This window comes from Kryptolebias marmoratus, unplaced genomic scaffold (genome assembly GCF_001649575.2).
Source record: "Kryptolebias marmoratus isolate JLee-2015 unplaced genomic scaffold, ASM164957v2 Scaffold37, whole genome shotgun sequence".
NCBI lineage: Eukaryota > Metazoa > Chordata > Actinopteri > Cyprinodontiformes > Rivulidae > Kryptolebias > Kryptolebias marmoratus.
In genome coordinates this window covers 49001-67782 of record NW_023665771.1, presented here as the reverse complement: position 1 = coordinate 67782, position 18782 = coordinate 49001, and the positions used below count along the sequence as shown (strand labels likewise).

Genomic DNA, 18782 nt, shown 5'->3' with positions numbered 1-18782 from the left:
CCCTGACAGGACGTCACACATGCTCTTCATAAACCACTTCAGCTGTACACAACAGATTTAAGGTGGAATGAGTCTAATGTAATAATATTTAAGACATTATGATTCAATATAGCATAATATGTAGGTGTTTCTGTGATTTAAGGTGGTAGGAAGATGTTGTGGTCACAGTTAAACCAGCAGAAGAGAGACATGGTACCATTAAAGGTCATCTAAAGTTCATGTAAGATCTTAAATCAATTTAAGGCGGTATGATGGTTAGATTACCACAGTGTAACTAAAGTCTTTGCTCATGTTTAAGGTGCATTTCTTTGATTTAAGGTAGTATGAGATTGATTTATTCAGCTTCATGTTGTAGAAAGATTTAAGGTGGAATGAATGAGATAGTTTTAGCTCAGATTTGAAGTCATTGTTTTATTTTTTACTGTTTTCTTTAGGACCAGCAGGTTCTGATGGTCGGGAAGGAGTTCGAGGGTCCAAAGGGGACAAAGGAGATCCGGGTCAGTGGATAGAAGAACTGACACCTGGAGAACCTGGAAAACCAGGACAGCCAGGATTCAAGGGGCCAAAGGGAGAGTCTGGTATCCCAGGTACAAATTACTAATTAGTCTGGTACTTGTTTTGTTTCAAGTTTAAAAAATAAATAATTGTTTCTGGTTGTCTCATTAACTTCCTGTTTTTCTCTGCAGGAAGTTACTGCCTTTATGGGGTCCCAGGACAGCCTGGAGACCCAGGTCAACAGGGGCCCCCAGGGGCCTTTGGTCTGCTTGGGTTTAAAGGTCTGTGTTAGCGTTGTTTTCCTGTTTATATTTTTATTACCAAACTACCTCTGCACACTGTGTTATGTTAGCTGTTCACAGATAAAAACATTCAGCTCATTCAGGAGACAGGTGCTGAGAAACAGAGTTCTCTGAAATCGACTTCAGGAAACTGTCTGTTTTTGTCTTCTTCTGCTACTTTTAGCTTTTAGCTACCCTATTAATAACTTTAGCTAGCCTTTTCCTACTTTTAGCTAGTGCTCTGCTTCTTTTAACTTTTCAGTTTTAGCTACTCAGCATTCACACTGTATGTTCACAGGAAATATAATTTCTCTAGTTAACTTTTGAAGTCAACCTAATTCAAGATGGCTGCCACATCTAATTGACCTTAGCGAACCCAAAAATGTCTACAAATTGGTCAGTTGTACAGTTGTACAGTTGTACAGCTTAAATTTGGTGTGATAGTAGCTGAGAATACTTCCCATCACATACTTCGAGCGCTAACAGATCATGTGAGCTCTTTGTTTAAAACTTTGGCTTGTCACAAACTGCTTTTGTTTATTTTGTTTGTTAAACAATAAAAAACAGAAGAACAAATTTTCTCTTCCTATAAAAATAAAACCAGGTCCCTGAGAAACTCCTTACCTTCACATTGTTATCCTGATGTGTTTCAGGTGATCATGGCATCTGTTCCTGTGGCCCTCCAGTTGAACTGAGGGGCCCACCTGGTCCTTCAGGGGACCCTGGGACTACAGGATTCCCAGGGTCCATTGGGGCCCGGGGCCAGAGAGGAGACAAAGGTTTACCTGGAGACAGGGCAGCAAGAGGAGATGAGGTGAGGTTAAAACAGCAAAGTGAGGGAAATCTGTGTGACCTCTGAACTCAGTGACCTTGTTTGTTTGTTTGTTTGCTTGCTTGCAGGGTATGGTTGGATTTCGGGGTGTCAAAGGGTATAAAGGACAAAAAGGAGATTTAATTATGGTGGAGATAAAAGGTAAGTTTTTCTTTCTTCAGATTTTAAAAGGTTTTCTTCTCCTCAGAGATTTGGAAATCATTTCTAACATATTTCTAAATGTTATTTTTGTTTGTATTTATTCTGACCTGGAGTATTTTATTTTTGTTTCCAGGTGGGAAAGGCAACCTGGGCTCGGTGGGTCCTGCAGGTGAACGAGGATTCTCAGGAAGAAATGGGCTCAGCGGGCCCCCAGGGGTCCCTGGGAACCCCGGCCCCCAGGTCACTTTACACAGAAACAAGTTTAACTCATTTCCCTATTTTACACACAAGTCAAAAACGTTTCGTATTCCAGAGTAAAGCCAGGCAGGCAGACGAGTGGGTCAAGCCTGTCCTGATGTTCCCAGAGGAGAAGGATCCACCACTTCCTGTTTCAAATATGGAAATTTAGTTCTAAAACCAAACATGTTTGATCTTCAGATAAATCAAGTAAAACAAAAACAATTATCCCATTTTTTCCTCTAATTCCAACATCCTCCCTCCCAGTCCAGTCCGTCCTTGTTGCAGTTCTGGATCTTTGTTTCACTCTTTCATGCTGCCTGCTTCCACCATGCTGCTTGAAACAGGAAGGGGTTGAGAGTTTCCTTTTATTTATCACCTTAAAGATGTCTGTAAGAGGCTGCGCTGTCCTCAAACATTCACCCGTTCATTTATCAATCTACTTCCTTTTCAGGGTGAAAGCTTTTTTGGCTTACCGGGCGATCAAGGTAGCCCAGGAGTTCCAGGACCAAAGGGGTTTAGGGGACCATCAGGTCCTCCAGGACAAGGTGTGCCTGGAGCTGTGGGACTGCGTGGACTCGCTGGAGACCCTGGATTTCCTGGATTTCCCGGCGTTTGGGGGCCAAAGGGGGAAAAGGGTAAAAATTGTTGTGAAGAAAACTACAGAAACATTCAGTTCCCAGCAGTTCAACAGATCCTGCTGAAGAATTTCTCTCCTCTTTATGAAGACTTTTTTATTAAACTTACAGACAGAATGAAACCAGACCTACGATAGAAGTATTGATCTTGATTTTGGTGAAGTTGTAAAGATCACCTGTGGAAAAAACTCTGACCTTCTGTTTGACTCCGCCTCTTCCTGCAGGTGATACTCCTTCCTGTAGATATAAAAGACCTGGTCCACGTGGACAGAAGGGAGACACTGGGTTACCAGGTAAGCTCTCCTTCTTTTTTTTACCTGTTACTTTGCAATCTGTGCTTTTGGGAACCTAAGGGAACCTTCTTTAAACCCTCTTGATGTTCTCCTGACCGCTTCGCTTTTAAAACCCTTTGACCTGATTGATCCCTGATATCAAAAAGCTGCACCGTCAGACTGGCTTGTTCTGCAGGACTTTCAAACAGGCTGTGGTTGAACTCGTCAGGAAACCCATCACACCAAAAAATACAATTTCTAAAGTACCTTTGACGTTGACCTTTGAAGTACCTTCTCATGACGGAGAAGGTTTTTTTTTCTGTTGTTGTTATTTTAGATCAGCACAGTATTTTTTAAATCAATTTCAATCTGATTTTAGATCCCTGCATTCCACTGAAACGGCTTTTAGGGTGTCTCTCAATGTAACAGCTGCAGACTCTGGACAGTTTATAGTTGTGGTTTTATTGGACCTTGCTCAGCCTTTGACACAGTTTCTCACAGAACCCTTATTGAAGAGGAGACTTTCCACAGGACTGAGGTCTGGAGATACGTAGGTGAGGTCACTCCATGTGCTTCAACTTTAGCCTCTCCTTTGTTGCCTTGGTGAGATGTTTTGGGTCATTGCCCTGTTGGAAGATCCATCCACAAACCAAATCTCATCCAAGGTTTTATAGGCCATGGTCCTGTCCATTGAACCCTTAGCAGAAAAATGGCTCCTAACCATAATGTTTTCACCTCCATGCTTGACTGTGGGGATGGTATTCTGTGGGTCAACCTTAATGTTTCTCTTCCTCCAAATATGGTGGGTTGAGTTGATGCTAAAGAGCTGCATTTTGGTTTTACAAACTTTTTTGTCCTCTCTGAATCATGTTTACAACCCAATTTAGAACAAACCTTCTTCATCTGGGGGACCTTCAGTCCATCACAACATAGTGTGGTACCAGTGGTGTTCTTGATCACTGTGGTCTCAACTACCTTCAGATCATCAATAAGCTCCTCTCATGTAGCTTTGGACTAATCCCTCAGCTTTCTCATCTTCATCCTCACCCCTTTAGAAAAATCTTGCATTGAACTCCACATTAAGGGTGACGGGTGGTCATTTTATATTTCTTCCATTTCTGAATAATGGCACCAGAGTTGTCAACTTCTCACCAAGCTTCTTGCTGATGGTCCTGTAGTCCTTTTTCAGATCTACGTCCTGGTCCCTGAGGTCCTCTGACAGATCTTTGGTCTAACCCATGGTGGTGGAGATGCTGGAATGGAAAAAAAACTGTTTCTGTGGACAGATGCACGTTATGTCAACAATGAGTTGAGATCAGGAGTGTCTGTAACTTAGAGATGAAATGCAGAGAAAAACTTTACTGACCTCCTGCTCACCTGTTTCCTCTTCAGGTTTTTCAGGTCGCCGAGGTCCTAAAGGTTATGAAGGCATCAGAGGACCAGATGGGCCCAAAGGAGACAGGGGTCAGAAAGGACTTCCAGCACCACCTGGGCCACAAGGTCCCTTAGTCAACCTTCCTCGTGTGTCTCACACTTGTCTTTTTCATAAGCTGTGACTTTATCTTCACATCTCTTCTTCTCCTCCTGCAGGACCTCAAGGTGTTGTTGGAGATACTGGAGACGAAGGAACTGAGGGTCTCAGTTTTTATGGGAGTCCAGGTAAATATCTACAGAATGTAATTTAAAGATGTCACAGAGTTTATTGCTTTGTTAAAATGATGCTAGATTGTTATTGTTGAGAAAGAATTGTACCTAAAAGCTTCAGATTAAAAGTTTATCAGCCCCACTTTCCAGAACTATCAAACACTTTGAGCTTGCATACCTCTGTCCAAAGATGAGATGGAAACAAGTTAACTTTAAGAAGTTCTGGACAACATTTTGGGTCCTGCTGTTCATGTGGATGTTCCTTTGACCTGTAGAAGCTACCTAAACCTTGGTTCCAGTTCTCACTATGAAAGTTCACCTGGGGTTCTTTATTTGATTGTACACACTTACAGATGGTTCCTGAATCTTTTTAAACTCTTCAACATGTGTTTCGATCCTGTGTGCACCAGGCTCTCCGGGGCTCAATGGTCTCCCTGGACTCCCAGGATCAAGAGGTGACAATGATTATGGGCCCCCAGGACCTTTAGGCTTCCCGGGACCACTGGGGTTTCCAGGACCTAAAGGAGTCCCTGGGCCCCCTGGCCAAGAAGGAGCAGCAGGTAAAATCTACACAGATGCAGACCTGATTGCATGGATCCATGTTGAGTCTGTACAGTTTGGTGATGGACAAAGTCTTCTGTAAGGTTTGTTTAGTTTTACAGAGTCCAGTTAAAAATGCTGCAGCTTAAAGAAAGTTTTTTGACCAGAAGATTTACCTTTTTTTCTAAAGCAACAACAAAAAAAAGGACACGAGGAGGAAATACTTACAGAATACATAAGTGAAACAAACTCCACTTGTAAAGTCTGAAGGAGTTATTTCATGTGTTTGGTAGGAGTCCTGGGTCTGCCTGGGGTCCCTGGACTGAAGGGCCAAAATGGAGAGGACGGGGACGCAGGTACAACTGGTCTTCAGGGACCAACACCTGATCAATGTAATGCAGGTAACCGTGGTGAAATGGGCTTCAGTGGCCCTCCGGGACCACTTGGTCATCCAGGTAATCACTTGACTTTGCTTCATTTCATTTCATGTTTTTATTTTTTAGTAGAAAACTGAGTCTGACACCATCAAGCTTTGGTTTTAGGCTATCCAGGTCAAAAAGGTGAGACTGGTGATGGGGGTCTTCCAGGTACTGGTTCTAAAGGCCAAGCTGGTGAACCAGGAGTTCCAGGTTTACCAGGGGCCCTGGGGCCTCAGGGTCCCCCTGGCTGTAATGGAGACTCTGGCCTCCAAGGGGGTTTTGGTCAAAAAGGTGAGCTCCTCAGACACAGTTGTACAAAATGATTTGTGACTATACAGTTTCACTCAAATATTTTGTTTTAGGTCTGATTGGGCCCCGGGGCCAAGAAGGAGTGCCAGGGGTTTCAGGGAACAAGGGGAACCCTGGAGACCTAGGCAGGACTGGAAGGAGAGGCGACAGTGGACTAGATGGGGCTGAGGGATGTGAGGGACCGAAGGGCCAGAAAGGTAAACAGATTACAGCTGAATGACCAAAGATCCCTCCTTTCTACTTCAGAAAGCAGATATCACCCTCTTGTATGCATGTACTCATAACAACAGTACTACTACAGATCTAATTTAAATTACTCCTTAGGTCTCAAATACTTTTACTCTACTACAGACACTGATATTACTGATGCAGCGCTGATTCATAATTTTGCAGTTTTACTACAGTTTTTTTTACACACATTAGTACCTTTACCTCCATGGATGACTTCATCTCAGGCTGGTCTCAGTGCAACATATCTGTACCCTGCAGGTTGTAGAGGAAACCAGGGGCCTCCAGGAGCAATCAACTTTATCACTGTCAAAGGTCCGAGGGGACAGCGAGGACCCCCTGGCATCATCGGATCCCGTGGACAACCAGGTGAGAGTGATGGCCTGACTGATACCACAGAAACCAAGGATCAGATCACAGAGCAGCTGGTGCCTACCTCCGGCAGTCTCTGTGCGAGAGGCGGGGTACACCTGAACAGGTCACAAGTCCAGCACAGGACTGAGCCTAAATGCTCAGGTTAAGTTCCCATCATGCCTTAGGCTTTATTTAACTGATTAGCATTGATCTCAATCTCCACTCTGATCAATTAAATATCAAACATGTTTTCTCAATAGGAAGTAAAGGTGCACAAGGCGCTCCAGGTTATCCTGGGTCTGCAGGCTACCCCGGATTCCCAGGTATTAGGGGACTTCCAGGACCTCAAGGGCCGTTGGGCAAACCAGGATCACCAGGACCACCTGGATACAGAGGACATCAAGGATGCAATGGCACCAGTGGACAGAAAGGAGACTTAGTAAGACCAAAAGAGATTTTATATTCTGACTGTAGGAAAAAAGATTAAAAGATTTGACTAAAAATGAGGCTAAATAATAAAAAGAACATTACTTTCATCTTAAAGATAATCATTTGACTGTTTCAAGGTTTTTAAAAGTTTCAGTTTCAATCCAAACTGCACAATTCCCGTTTGTTTCTTCATCCATCCATCCATCCATCCATCCGTCCATCCATCCATCCATCCATCCATCCACTAAGCAAGTCTGGGTGGTGGAAGCCCCACCTCAAAACTTCTAGGACCTAAAGGGTATACTGCTGATAGTTTGATGTTCGATAACACAGAAGACCACAGATCCACAGAAGACCACAGGTCCACAGAAGACCACAGGTCCACAGAAGACCACAGGTCCACAGGAGACCACAGGTTCACAGGAGACCACAGGTCCACAAGAGACCACAGGTTCACAGGAGACCACAGGTCCACAGGAGACCACAGGTCCATAGCAGACCTTTAAAAGGTCACAGGAATCTATGAATTGATGGGTCTGGGCTGTTTGTAACAAAATAAGGCATCTTCTCCAAATTATGATAGTGGCCTAATGTGTGATTAATATGACCCTAATTTAAAAATAACATTTGATCTTTGTATTGATCAGTTGGATAAATTAGTCATAAATCTAATATCACTTCATTAGCTGCAGAAAAGTGAGCGGTTCTCATGGTTGGCTTCATCTGCTGTTGAGCTGAGGAAGACCTAAACCAACCTACTCTGCCTCATTTTCATTCATCACTTATTTCCAACCAAGTATTTTATATCTCCTGACAATTCAGGATGGTTTTAGTGGAATCCTCTGGAGACATCTGCAGGTAGTTTGCTCAACTGCAGTTTGAGATTTTCTTTTGTCCTAATCAACAAAGCTTTCAGTTTTTAATTGTTCTGACAAACATTGACTAGAAATTTTAATCTGCTCCTGTTTGTGGTTACAGGGTGACCCAGGTCATCCTGGAACACCTGGAAATCCTGGTCGGTCTGGGTATCTTGGACCTAAAGGTGAGAGGTTTTTAAGGCTTTAATGGTTTTACTTCAACAGATCAAAAGTTCATTTCTTTTCTTGTTCCATACATGTTGGTGTGTAAACTTTGTGTATCTGTTTCAGGTGATAAGGGGGACTCTGTTGGTTGTGCTGGTGTACCTGGAGACAAGGGGGATCCTGGACAAATAGGGTTCAAAGGTGACAAACTATCTATGTGTGACTTTGGTTCTTTAGGAGGAGAGACACAAATCTACACCATTTGGCTGCTTTTTGCTCTGCAGGCTGTCCTGGACCTCCAGGAGACCCTGGACCACATGGCTTTCATGGAGCTCCAGGACGGAAGGGATGCAAAGGACACCGGGGTCTCACAGGATGCCTCGGAGAACAAGGTACAGAAACCTGAACCAGTGATGTCTTCAGTCAATAGGAAGAAAGTCATTTGTTGTGTTAGAGTGAGTCATGCTCCTTCACAGATGTTGTGTCTTCATCAGGTGTGATCGGTCCTCTGGGGCCCAGAGGTCGGCCGGGTCTTCCAGGTCGTCCTGGTGAATCAGGTGCTGATGGTCCTCCTGGACAGCAGGGTTACCAGGGACTGAAAGGTCAGGACCTGCCATGTTGATGAGTTTTATTCAGAGTGAAGTGAAGACTTAAAACTGCAGTTTAGATTCACTGTGTGGTCACCACTGATCAGAAGACAGGTCCCCTAAATTTATCTGATGATTAATGTGAACACTAAAAATGCCCCACTGTTAGCCTCAAGGCTAATGTTTCAGTTCTGAGGTGTTTCAATATGTTAAAGAAGCCAAAAATGTTGTGTGAAAAAAGGAATTAATTGTCTGCTATGAGACTAAAAATAGATGTCATTGTGCCTTGTAATACCACTGATGGCCTCTAGGTGTCGGCTCCAAAACACTTCTGATAGACCTGCTCATCCAGAGTTTATGCTACATAAATCATTGCCTGTTCTTTTATTATATAAATATTGTACTCTCTTTATGTTTACATTCACATTTGCTCGTGTGTCTCTACAACCAGCTGTTTCCCAGATTTATTCACGTTGTCCTCATACTCGGTTTGTCTTAGGGCAGGGGTGGGCAACCCTGGTCCTCAGGGCCACCATCCTGCAGGTTTTACTTGTTCCTCTGCTCCAACACACCTGATTTGAATTAATCGGTGATTAACAGATTTCTGCAGAACATGGAGAGGTGATTTAAACATGAATCAGGTGTGTTGGAGCAGAGAAAGAAGTAAAACCTGCAGGATGGTGGCCCTGAGGACCAGGGTTGCTCACCCCTGCCTTGGGGTAATGTAGTAGAACCGACGATATAATGATTATAATAACAAATATTAATTTAGCAAAGCAGTTAGTTATTAACAGTTTTATTTTCATGAACAGATTTGATTGCAGTTCTCAGCCTAATCATCAGATCTACATTTACAGCTGATCAACTTTAGCAAATGTAAAAATGGCTATAAGTCAGTTTTTACTAATATTTAGCTAGAATCTGGTGTAGCTGAGAGTCATCCTCATCAGGTACTCCAGGTGCTGACAGAACACTCATAATGCTATTTTAAAGATTGGGCCAAAAAGGCTAAAACACAATCAACTGTCAAGACTACATGATCTTAGTTTAAAACTCTGGCACAATATGCATTCCTTCAAGAAATGCTAAATCTTTAAGCTGTTTTTACTGTACGTCTTCCTTTTTGTCGTACAAATTTTCAGACGAAAAGTGCTCATTTTGAAAAAAAACAACTTACTTTATTCCAGTCCTGTTTATCTGCAGGTCATGAAGCGACCTTTTTAAGATTTCAAAAAAAGTTAAAAAACAAAAACAACTGGACTTCTATTCTGTAGAATTTACCATGGCCTGGATGACTGAGAATCTACACCAGCACTTTTTAAGATTTGTGGAAACATCTGAGCACCATTTTTGTGTTCTTAGACGTAGGTACAGTTTCTTATATCACCTGCATGAAATAAAACTTCAGTTTCAGATCATTAACAGTGGATCTAAAATAAAACTGAGGGAATCCAGTGGTAAATTTTTATTTTTTATGAATGTTTTATGTTTAACAGGTCCTCCTGGGCCTCCAGGACTTCATGGACTGGACGGACTGAAAGGAGTGAAAGGCGACATGGGGACCAGAGGTTTGAGCCTCAAACACTAAAGTTAATCATGCAACCTGAGAAGCACATGTTGCTAAATTCAATGTTTGCTCTTCTGCTCAGGTCTGAGTATGCAGGGTTCTCCAGGTCCCAAAGGACCACCAGGACAAAAAGGTCCTCGCGGTCCTCCAGGTCTTTGCTGTATATCCCTTCCAGGACCACCAGGACCTAAAGGGCCACCAGGACCCAAAGGTCTGCCCAACAGCTGTCTTTTTTTGAAAATCAGACCATAAGAATGTCACTGATCTGGTTCCCGTTCTGTTTTAGGACCTGAAGGTGATTTTGGACCTCCAGGTCCACCTGGACACGACTGTAAAATCCCATACCCAGGGCTTTGTGGAGATCGGGGTTCTAAGGGCCCAGATGGAGACCCAGGTCAATGATCATGCTGCACAACAGGTTCAATCAAACTTAAAGTGACAGTTACAACTGAAGACCGCTCAGCTGGGTTTCATATTTCAGGGTACCCTGGAGAAATGGGAGATCCAGGTCCAAACCCTTCAGTCTGTGGAGACGTTGGGGACAATGGTGATCCAGGGTGCCAGGGGCCTAAAGGGTTTAAAGGAACAAATGGACATCAAGGGCCACAAGGCTGCTGTGGAGACCCAGGTCCAAAAGGTTAGACTCAGTTACTGCATGTGCTTAAACAGTTTGGGCCTTTCAGTCCTGAAAGCATCAACTTATCAAAGTTCTAACTGCACTAAACTGGTGCAGATATAAAATACACACAAACACAATTTACTTTTAAATATACCAGAATGGAAAAATAGAAAAAGTTTGAAGTATCTCAGAAAGAAAATGTGATAAGTGATGTGGAGCCAGACCTGGATGATCTGTGAGTGAATCAGCTGATCTCAGACCTTCTGTCGGGTTCAACAAAGTCAGGATCAGATACAGAATCTGATGTGTGAGTGAGCGCGTGAATGGTTGTTTGTCTCATTTTTCTCTATGTGTCCCTGTGATGGACCAGAGACCTGTCCAGGTGTCCCCCACCTCTCACACAGTGACTGCTGGAGACAAACACCAGCTCCCTACGACTCGGATGGATGGATGGATGGATGGATGGATGGATGGATGGATGGATGGATGGATGCAGATGGATGACGGAAGGATGGATGGATGGATGGATGGATGCAGATGGATGACGGAAGGATGGATGGATGGATGAATCAGTTGGATGATGGTTGGATGGTTGGTTGGATGGATGGTTGGATGGATGGATGCAGATGGATGGATGATGGATGGATGTATCAGTTGGATGATGGATGGATGGATGATGGATGGATGGATCAGTTGGATGATGGATGGATGGATGATGGTTGGATGCAGATGGATCACTCAGAACCTCTGGTACCACAGCGGACTCTGTGGTACCAGAGGTTCTCAGTGGACTAACGTTCCTCTGAGTAAATACAAACGTCCATCTGTGTTTGTTGGAAGGTATGAGGGGAGACAGTGGTTCTCTGGGAGAACCAGGTAATCCAGGTCCAAAGGGTGATCCTGGTCCCCGTGGGGTGCAAGGACCAAAGGGATCGGACGGACCATTAGGCCCACAGGGGGAGAAAGGACGAGTCCTCCCATGTCCCCCTTACCGTTCACCAGAAATCGGTCCCAAAGGACAACGTGGAGCCACTGGTCCACGTGGAGAAAAGGGCCTGTATGGAGAATCTGGTCGACCTGGACCAAAAGGTGAGAAACTGTGGACTCAGCTGGAGATGTGTGGAGCAGGATTAAAAGATTCTACCTTCATATGTGGGTGTGAATCTAAAAGCTGTGAGTCTCGTGAATACAACTCTAATTTCTACGACCACAAACTCTTCCTTCTGTGTGGACATGGACTCAAGTCTGTGGGTCCGAGTAGAGAAGCGTCCCGGCGGAGTGATTACACCAAACACAGCACGTTACTGAGCTCACCTGTGATGCATCACCGCAGCTGGTAGCTCCACCCGGTCCTCTGTCCTCAGCCATCTTTGAATTTCTTCTTCTTCTGTGGTGTTTTATGGCGGTTGGCAAACAACAGAAGGTGTGCTTTACCGCCACCTGCTGATATGGAGTGTTCTGTAATGTTCCTCATGTTCTTTTTCCTAACTTAGTTTTTTTTTTAAAAAAACCTTAAAATAATCTGTACACTCTTACTTCTTGTTTGTTTTTGTAATATATAAATTGAATTTGGTGCGTGCTGTTTGGTGTAATCACTCCGCTGGACTCTACTCGGACCCACAGACTTGAGTCCATGTCCACACAGAAGGAAGAGTTTGTGGTCGTAGAAATTAGAGTTGTATTCACGAGACTCAGACTCGTTCATGACTGTCAGGATTTTTATTGACACACGAATACGAATGTTAGAATCTTTTGACAGTTGTCCCGCTCCGTGTCGATGGAGCTCGGGTTCTTGCCGTTTTAACTCCGATGATGTGTTCCAGGTTTAAAGGGGAAACCAGGGGAAGCTGGAGAACTTGGTTCTGTGGGAGAAAAAGGTGAAAAGGGAGCCAAAGGAGAACCTGGTTTGCAGGGGGAGATGGGTGTGGATGGAGATCAAGGTCAGAACTCTACTTGATTTTATAGAAATTTATTTATATATTATTTAATTTTAGATCTATCTGATTAAAGTATTTGCTCATTTCTGATTAGAAATAAAATAAATATTGGACTAAATACAGATGGATTGAATGACTCGATAGAAACTCATCAGATCCAGGCCTAGCACCAGAGTTTTAGGCTGACACCATCTTGTGATGAGAAACGATACGAATGAATCTGTAACCAAACATCTACATTTAAAACTTAAAGGTCTTTCTTCTTTGGCATAATGTCGTTTGCAAGGTTGTGTCAGTTCTGTGGTTGGCACTTCCTGTCATGTGACCCTTGTGTTGCAGGAGACCCCGGTGACAGTGGAGACCGGGGGCCTAATGGAGAAACGGATGACTTGAAGCTGGGATTCTTGTTAGTGAGGCACAGCCAGTCAAATGAAATTCCCTCATGCCCGCTGGACATGAACCAGCTCTGGCATGGATACAGTCTGCTGTACCTGGAGGGTCAGGAGCGGGCCCATCCTCAGGACCTGGGTACAGAACCACTCTGCCAACATCCTCAGCCTGTGATCCCAGTCTCAAACCAACACGTTCACACTCTGCTGCAACACAACCCACCCAGTTCCTTCTCTGCTCAAAGTATTTCAACTGATTTCATTTGACCATGTTTCCAGGCCAGGCGGGTTCGTGTGTGCCGATCTTCTCCACCATGCCGTTCTCCGTCTGTGGAACCCGAGGCTGCAGTTACGCCTCTCGGAACGACAAAACCTACTGGTTATCCACGAGTAACAAGGCTCCAAAAAGACCCTTTAATGGAACCTCCATCAACAGTCACATCAGCCGCTGCGTGGTGTGTGAAGCTCCCTCGTCAGCCGTGGCACTGCACGACCCCAGCTCCAAACACCCACCAGACTGCCCTGAGAACTGGACCAGCTTATGGACCGGAAACTCCTTCCTAATGGTGAGCACCAGCATGCTAACACTGAGCCCACAGTTAAACAGGAACGCTTATGGTAAGGGGGCGGGGCTTCTTCTGTACTTCCTGTATTTTAGTCAGTGCTGGAGTATTTAACTGTAGTCATGGGAAGAAGTCCACCTTCTCTCAGCTCCAGGGTTTCATGTTTCAGGACATAATAGAACCAGGTTCCAAAATAATTCAAACTGAACAAAAACACACAACAGGTTCCACCGAGTCATTATTCATTCAATGATGTCACTTCCTGTGTGTGACTGGCAGTATACAGGTGGAGGCGATGAGGGTGGAGGTCACTCTCTGACGTCCTCAGGAAGCTGCCTACCAGAGTTCAGTTCTCACCCCTTCGTGGAGTGTCAGGGCGCTCGAGGGACCTGCCACTTCTTCTCCAACATCTACAGCTTCTGGCTGACCACGCTCAGCCACGCCTCCACCACGGCGCAGCAGGAGCACGCCGCCAAGTGTCGAGTCTGCATTCGTCAGTGACAGGTGGAGCTCCGCCTCCAGCGGGGATGAGGAACGGGTTTCACTTCCTTCTTGATGAGGGATGATGGAGGGACGGAGACAGATGTTACAGCTGGAGAATCAGCAGAGACCTCAGTGGACAGATGTTTGTATGACCTCACCGTTTCTGTAAACTTTGATAATTATTGATTCTGAGACATTAACCAACTTTAGTTCGAATTTATCAGTCAAGTGTTTTTAACTTTCAGGCCCTCAGAGGTAAAGGAAATAAAATAAGACTCAGGTAAAGATCTGGTTTCTGACTGAGAGTCTGAAGCTTCTGAGAGATCGATCAGGGGCCCAAAAAGTTTGCTTTTCTTCCAAACCCAACCATCTGTGGCGATGTTTACATGTGACAGTCAGCGGTTCAGCTGCTGCCTTATAAAGACATAAAGTTCAGGAACTGCTGGAAAATGGTTCAGTCTAACGTCTGAATCACCAGCAGAACAAACTCACTAATAACAGATATATGGAATAAAAACCTGTTGTTAAAGTGGAATTATTTCCAAAATAATGTTAATATAGAATCATCAGGATTGATGATTTTCTGCATCTAAAATCCAATTAAACAGACCTCCTCGTTAACAAAACCCCAAAAAACAAACTTATTAAAGACAATTTATTCTAATATTTTATTGTACAAACAAGTCCAGTGGGTTTTTTCAGGCTGGATTTAGAGATATTCAGTCTGTTTTCAGGTTGGTTGTTGTATCGTAGTCTGGTGGGAATTCTTTCACAACTAATATTTCAAAATAAAAGTTTCTTTTAGACCCAGTGGTTTTGGGAAGTGGGGACTTTAGGTGCCTGTCATGCAGAGTTCATGTCAAATAAAAAATGACATGGGGAACAAATCTACAGGAAACTTCTTTAAAGAAATTGAACATTTATCTCCTGTTTTTTGTTTGTAATAAGAATGTTTGTGTAAAAATGTGGGATTTTATAAAACTGTTATTAGAATTAGAAAACAACAGTAGCACTTCTAAACTCTTGTAGACATCAGCAAAAAGAACAAACTTTAAAATATAAAGAACTGAGAACACGGCCCCGAGGAACACCAGGAGCTGCTCTGAAAAACTAACTTTTATTAGATGTTATCTAAAAACACAACGGCCATGATGGATTAATGCCGCTTTAAGAAAGATGGGAACATTTTTCACAACAGTTTATCTGGAGCATCCAAACAGCCAATTTGTCAGTCATCGTTCCAGCAGGGACGGCCATCTTGCCCAGTAGTTTTAGATTCTTTCCAGTTTTAAGACTAACAGGTCTGTTTGGTGTCTTATCATGAAGCTGATTGGCTGCTGTGACTGTTTCCACTGGAAGGGTCAGTCACAGCGCAGTCTACGCTAACAAGGTGGGAACTGTGCTGCCATCTTGGCAGGTGCTACGTAGGATTCTTACTTACTGCCAGCAGACCAGAAATATCTGAGAAAAGAGACTAAACTCAGCCAAGAAGGCTAATGTTTTTCCATCAGTTGTGAGAATTATCAAAACCTGATCTTCCAGGAATGTGTCGTTACGTTTGACTGTATTTCCTCTGGAAATACTCGTCTGATACACTCTCAACACCAGTCTGCTGTAATGACTGTAGAGCAGAGGACTGGGGTGGATATATGCCAGCTAACTGGAAATATATCATGCACCTGCATCACCTGCATGTTTTACCTGTTCCTCTGCTCCAGCACACCTGGTGTGAATCAATGGGTGATTAACAGGCTTCTGCAGAGCATGAGGAGGTGATTTAACCTCTGAATCAGGTGTGTTGGAGCAGAGAAACAAGGAAAACATGCAGGATGCAGCTCCTGCCAAGATGGCTGCCACAAATCTCGCCTAGCGCCATCAGTGCCCATTCCAGTGTTTCTCTGTCCTCACAAACCTTTAGCCCCGCCCCCAGCTCAGTGACAGCTGAGGATCATTCTGATTGGTCGGCTGTGAATTTAAATTCTTTTTTTGTTCTGGATCAGCAAACATGACTCCATGTTCCGAACTGCAGGTTAGCAGGATGCTGAACAGAACCAGAACCTGTTCCTTCAGTTCTTCTTTCTGAGCAGACTGTTCTCCTCTCGTTGTGTACTAACATATCTGTGGTTAGACCGGTTCTGCCCAGAGTCCAGTTCTGGTTCTGGTGCTGGCTCCGGATCTTTTTGTTCTTGTGGTTTGTAAGTACGTTTGAACTCAACTGTTTTATATTTTTTACTGTAAATGTCAGAGTATTTATTTAGCCTAAACTTACTGTTGGTGCTGTTTTAATGTTTGTCTCTTATTTTGGTAAAGGCTGACAAGGTGTAGCTCCGCCCACTTACTTCGCCAAAATAAAGCAGCATTAAAAAAAAAAAATCAGTAATAAATTGTGTTTATTTGGCAGTTTCTCAGGTTGTGAACAAAACTTTTATTCCATCGTCATGATTGTCCACAGATTATTTGATTTAACATTAATAAAAACATAAAACGTGTTAATTAGATTTCATCTTTTAATTTGAAAGTAAATACCATCTGAGGTGTGTTTGGAAGTAAAGGTTCCTGTGATGCTTTAAACTTTACCTGAATAAACTGCATCAAGTTTTAACTCTGAATTTATTCCTGTTGTTTCGAGTATTTTAGTGTCAGACATGAAAACAAACACTAAAAATATGACCTGAACCAGTTTTTACTGTTTGGGATTAAATCTATGCCCCCTCAGCAACTGGGAATCACCATGGCAACCAGATTCTATTATTCAGCTAGATCTTTGTCCTATTTTTCCATCATGGCCACCCCTGGAGATCCTGGAGAAATAAAGCTTATAGTCTTTGTTCCTCCCAAAGTCGATGGATGTTGGAGTTGTTTCATGACACCGAAGAACAGTCAGGAATTTCATCTGATTTATTGCTGTCACCATCTGATTAGAAACATTTGACATTTATGAAAGATAAAAGTGACCAACACCTCAAAAAGGTTAAAGACATAAAACTGTCTGCACTAATCCAATGGTTTGTTTTTAAAATGGTTACTTATTAAATCAGAACAAGGCATGAGGAAAATCAATCAACTTCTAAGAAAACCAGAAATTTCAATTTAAAGTTTGTAAATCAGGAGCTGAAAATCTGTTGAAAAGCAGAATCACTCTGAAATATCTACAGAGTGAGACCTCTTTTCACTATCTCTGCATCTAAACTCAAACCAACACCAAAAATTCTGCCATAAAATCAAAAATATTTTACAAATCCAACATTTTTCCTCACATCTGTGATAAACCTGATCCCAGCTCTTTAAACACGGAACAAAAACTCAAGTACCTTTAATTCAAATTAAACTTTTCCTTTTCTTTTCTCGCCTGCATCGATAAAACGCTCCAGGTTCTGTTCCTGTTCGTGTTCAGGAGCAGTTAAAGGTCAAAGTTCATGTGCTGAGCTGCTGAAGGTCCAGCTGATCCACATGGATCCTCGAGGCCTGCAGGACAGTCCTCCACAGAAGCAGACATCGTGTCACCAGCTGGTTCTTCTTACAGACCAGGTTCTCTTTATCAGACCCAGCAGAGGCCATGACCATGTCAGCACAGGAGACGTGACCTTCTCACTCACCTCCATGACCTTTGAACTTTGCATCTCCAGGAAACGAAGGTGGAACATCTCCTCCAACAGACTGACACCTTGGCCCACTGACCACGTTCTCCTAAACTCCAGGAACATCAGAAATCCACTGAACCCATCCAGATAAAACCCAGATCCCAAAGACCTGGGCAGGACTGCGAGGATCCTCAGACCAGGTTCCAGGAGGTCCTTTCAGACATCATCTGAACTTCAGAGACCTGCTTCCCTTTCACTGATCCTGGATAAAGTGCTGTTCAGTCAAAAAGTCCAGAAGTTCTGCAGATCCAAGTCCAGATGAGGAGGACTGGAGGGTTAAACTGGTTCTGCTTGGATCCTTCTGCAGTTTATCAAAAATATCATTCAGCTTCTATCTGCAGTCAGTTCAGCTCAGATTCTTCTCTCTGACGTCTACAAACCTCCAGATTTCAGAGTTTGAACTAAAAACGGACAAATATTGAATTTCCTGTCAAATGTCACCAACTCATCTTCATCTTTCAAAAACAGCCAATCATCATCATCCTCACTGTTCCTCAGTCAGATCTTTCAGGACCTGGTTTTCAAGTCAGACCTCAAACCTAAACTCTAGTTTGGTTCACTAAAAGAAAAGTCCTTTCAACCCAAGAAATCCACCAGAACAAACGAGAAGTTTTGTTCTGGTGTCGAAAAGTTGGAAGGGTCTGGAAACCCAGAACGTCTCCAGCAGCGGGCTGGAGATCCGGTACAAAGACCTGACCCTCAAACTGAACCCGGACTCGTTCACAAAACATTGTCCGGGTTCTCCTGGACCGGCGCCCGGGCTTTGCGTCGGCGCGGTCTGAGCGCGGAGATGCAGGACGAGGCGGTGAGGGCGACGCGGCTCAGCCCCACGTTCAGGCAGTGGACCTCGGAGGTAACCGGCACCTCGGAGAACAGGGCGCGGTCCCGCGGCAGAGGGCTCGGCCCGCCGTCGCTGCTCTCGATGTCTCTGACGATGTTGGTGATCTCCTGACGCTCCGCCTGCCGAGTCATGCCCCGGATGTTCAAGATGGCCGACACGTGCTTCTTCCTAACGAGGAGAAAGAAAGAAGAGTTCAGGTGAAGAGATGAACCCGGTCCTGTTAGAACTCTAAACCCGGTCCTGTTGGAGCTCTAAACCTGGTCCTGTTGGAGCTCTAAACCTGGTCCTGTTGGAGCTCTAAACACGGTCCTGTT

The 18782-nt window shown here is 43.9% G+C and overlaps 2 protein-coding genes across 2 annotated transcripts in view; one reads left to right on the top strand and one right to left on the bottom strand.

The window, feature by feature from the left end:
- The window catches only part of col4a4 (collagen, type IV, alpha 4), a gene marked incomplete at its 5' end in the record, with an annotated part of 26864 nt that extends 11228 nt beyond the window's left edge, over positions 1-15636 (top strand). The window contains 28 exons of the mRNA XM_037974398.1: positions 435-587; positions 687-776; positions 1430-1590; positions 1677-1749; positions 1883-1989; positions 2441-2624; positions 2849-2917; positions 4289-4396; positions 4487-4555; positions 4951-5100; positions 5374-5535; positions 5623-5790; positions 5862-6005; positions 6298-6405; positions 6651-6829; positions 7798-7861; positions 7968-8042; positions 8126-8233; positions 8336-8443; positions 9925-9996; positions 10078-10206; positions 10282-10389; positions 10477-10632; positions 11455-11703; positions 12438-12554; positions 12891-13079; positions 13220-13506; positions 13783-15636. Of these exons, the coding sequence (XP_037830326.1) occupies positions 435-587; positions 687-776; positions 1430-1590; positions 1677-1749; positions 1883-1989; positions 2441-2624; positions 2849-2917; positions 4289-4396; positions 4487-4555; positions 4951-5100; positions 5374-5535; positions 5623-5790; positions 5862-6005; positions 6298-6405; positions 6651-6829; positions 7798-7861; positions 7968-8042; positions 8126-8233; positions 8336-8443; positions 9925-9996; positions 10078-10206; positions 10282-10389; positions 10477-10632; positions 11455-11703; positions 12438-12554; positions 12891-13079; positions 13220-13506; positions 13783-14004 (3809 nt within the window). The remainder of the gene's footprint in view (positions 1-434; positions 588-686; positions 777-1429; positions 1591-1676; positions 1750-1882; positions 1990-2440; positions 2625-2848; positions 2918-4288; positions 4397-4486; positions 4556-4950; positions 5101-5373; positions 5536-5622; positions 5791-5861; positions 6006-6297; positions 6406-6650; positions 6830-7797; positions 7862-7967; positions 8043-8125; positions 8234-8335; positions 8444-9924; positions 9997-10077; positions 10207-10281; positions 10390-10476; positions 10633-11454; positions 11704-12437; positions 12555-12890; positions 13080-13219; positions 13507-13782) is intronic.
- Positions 15637-16869: 1233 nt separating this feature from the next.
- exoc3l2b (exocyst complex component 3-like 2b) overlaps positions 16870-18782 on the bottom strand; it is a 10136-nt gene continuing 8223 nt past the window's right edge. Inside the window, exon 13 of the mRNA XM_017442088.3 lies at positions 16870-18636. Within this exon, the coding sequence (XP_017297577.3) occupies positions 18348-18636 (289 nt within the window). The 3' untranslated portion in view covers positions 16870-18347. The remainder of the gene's footprint in view (positions 18637-18782) is intronic.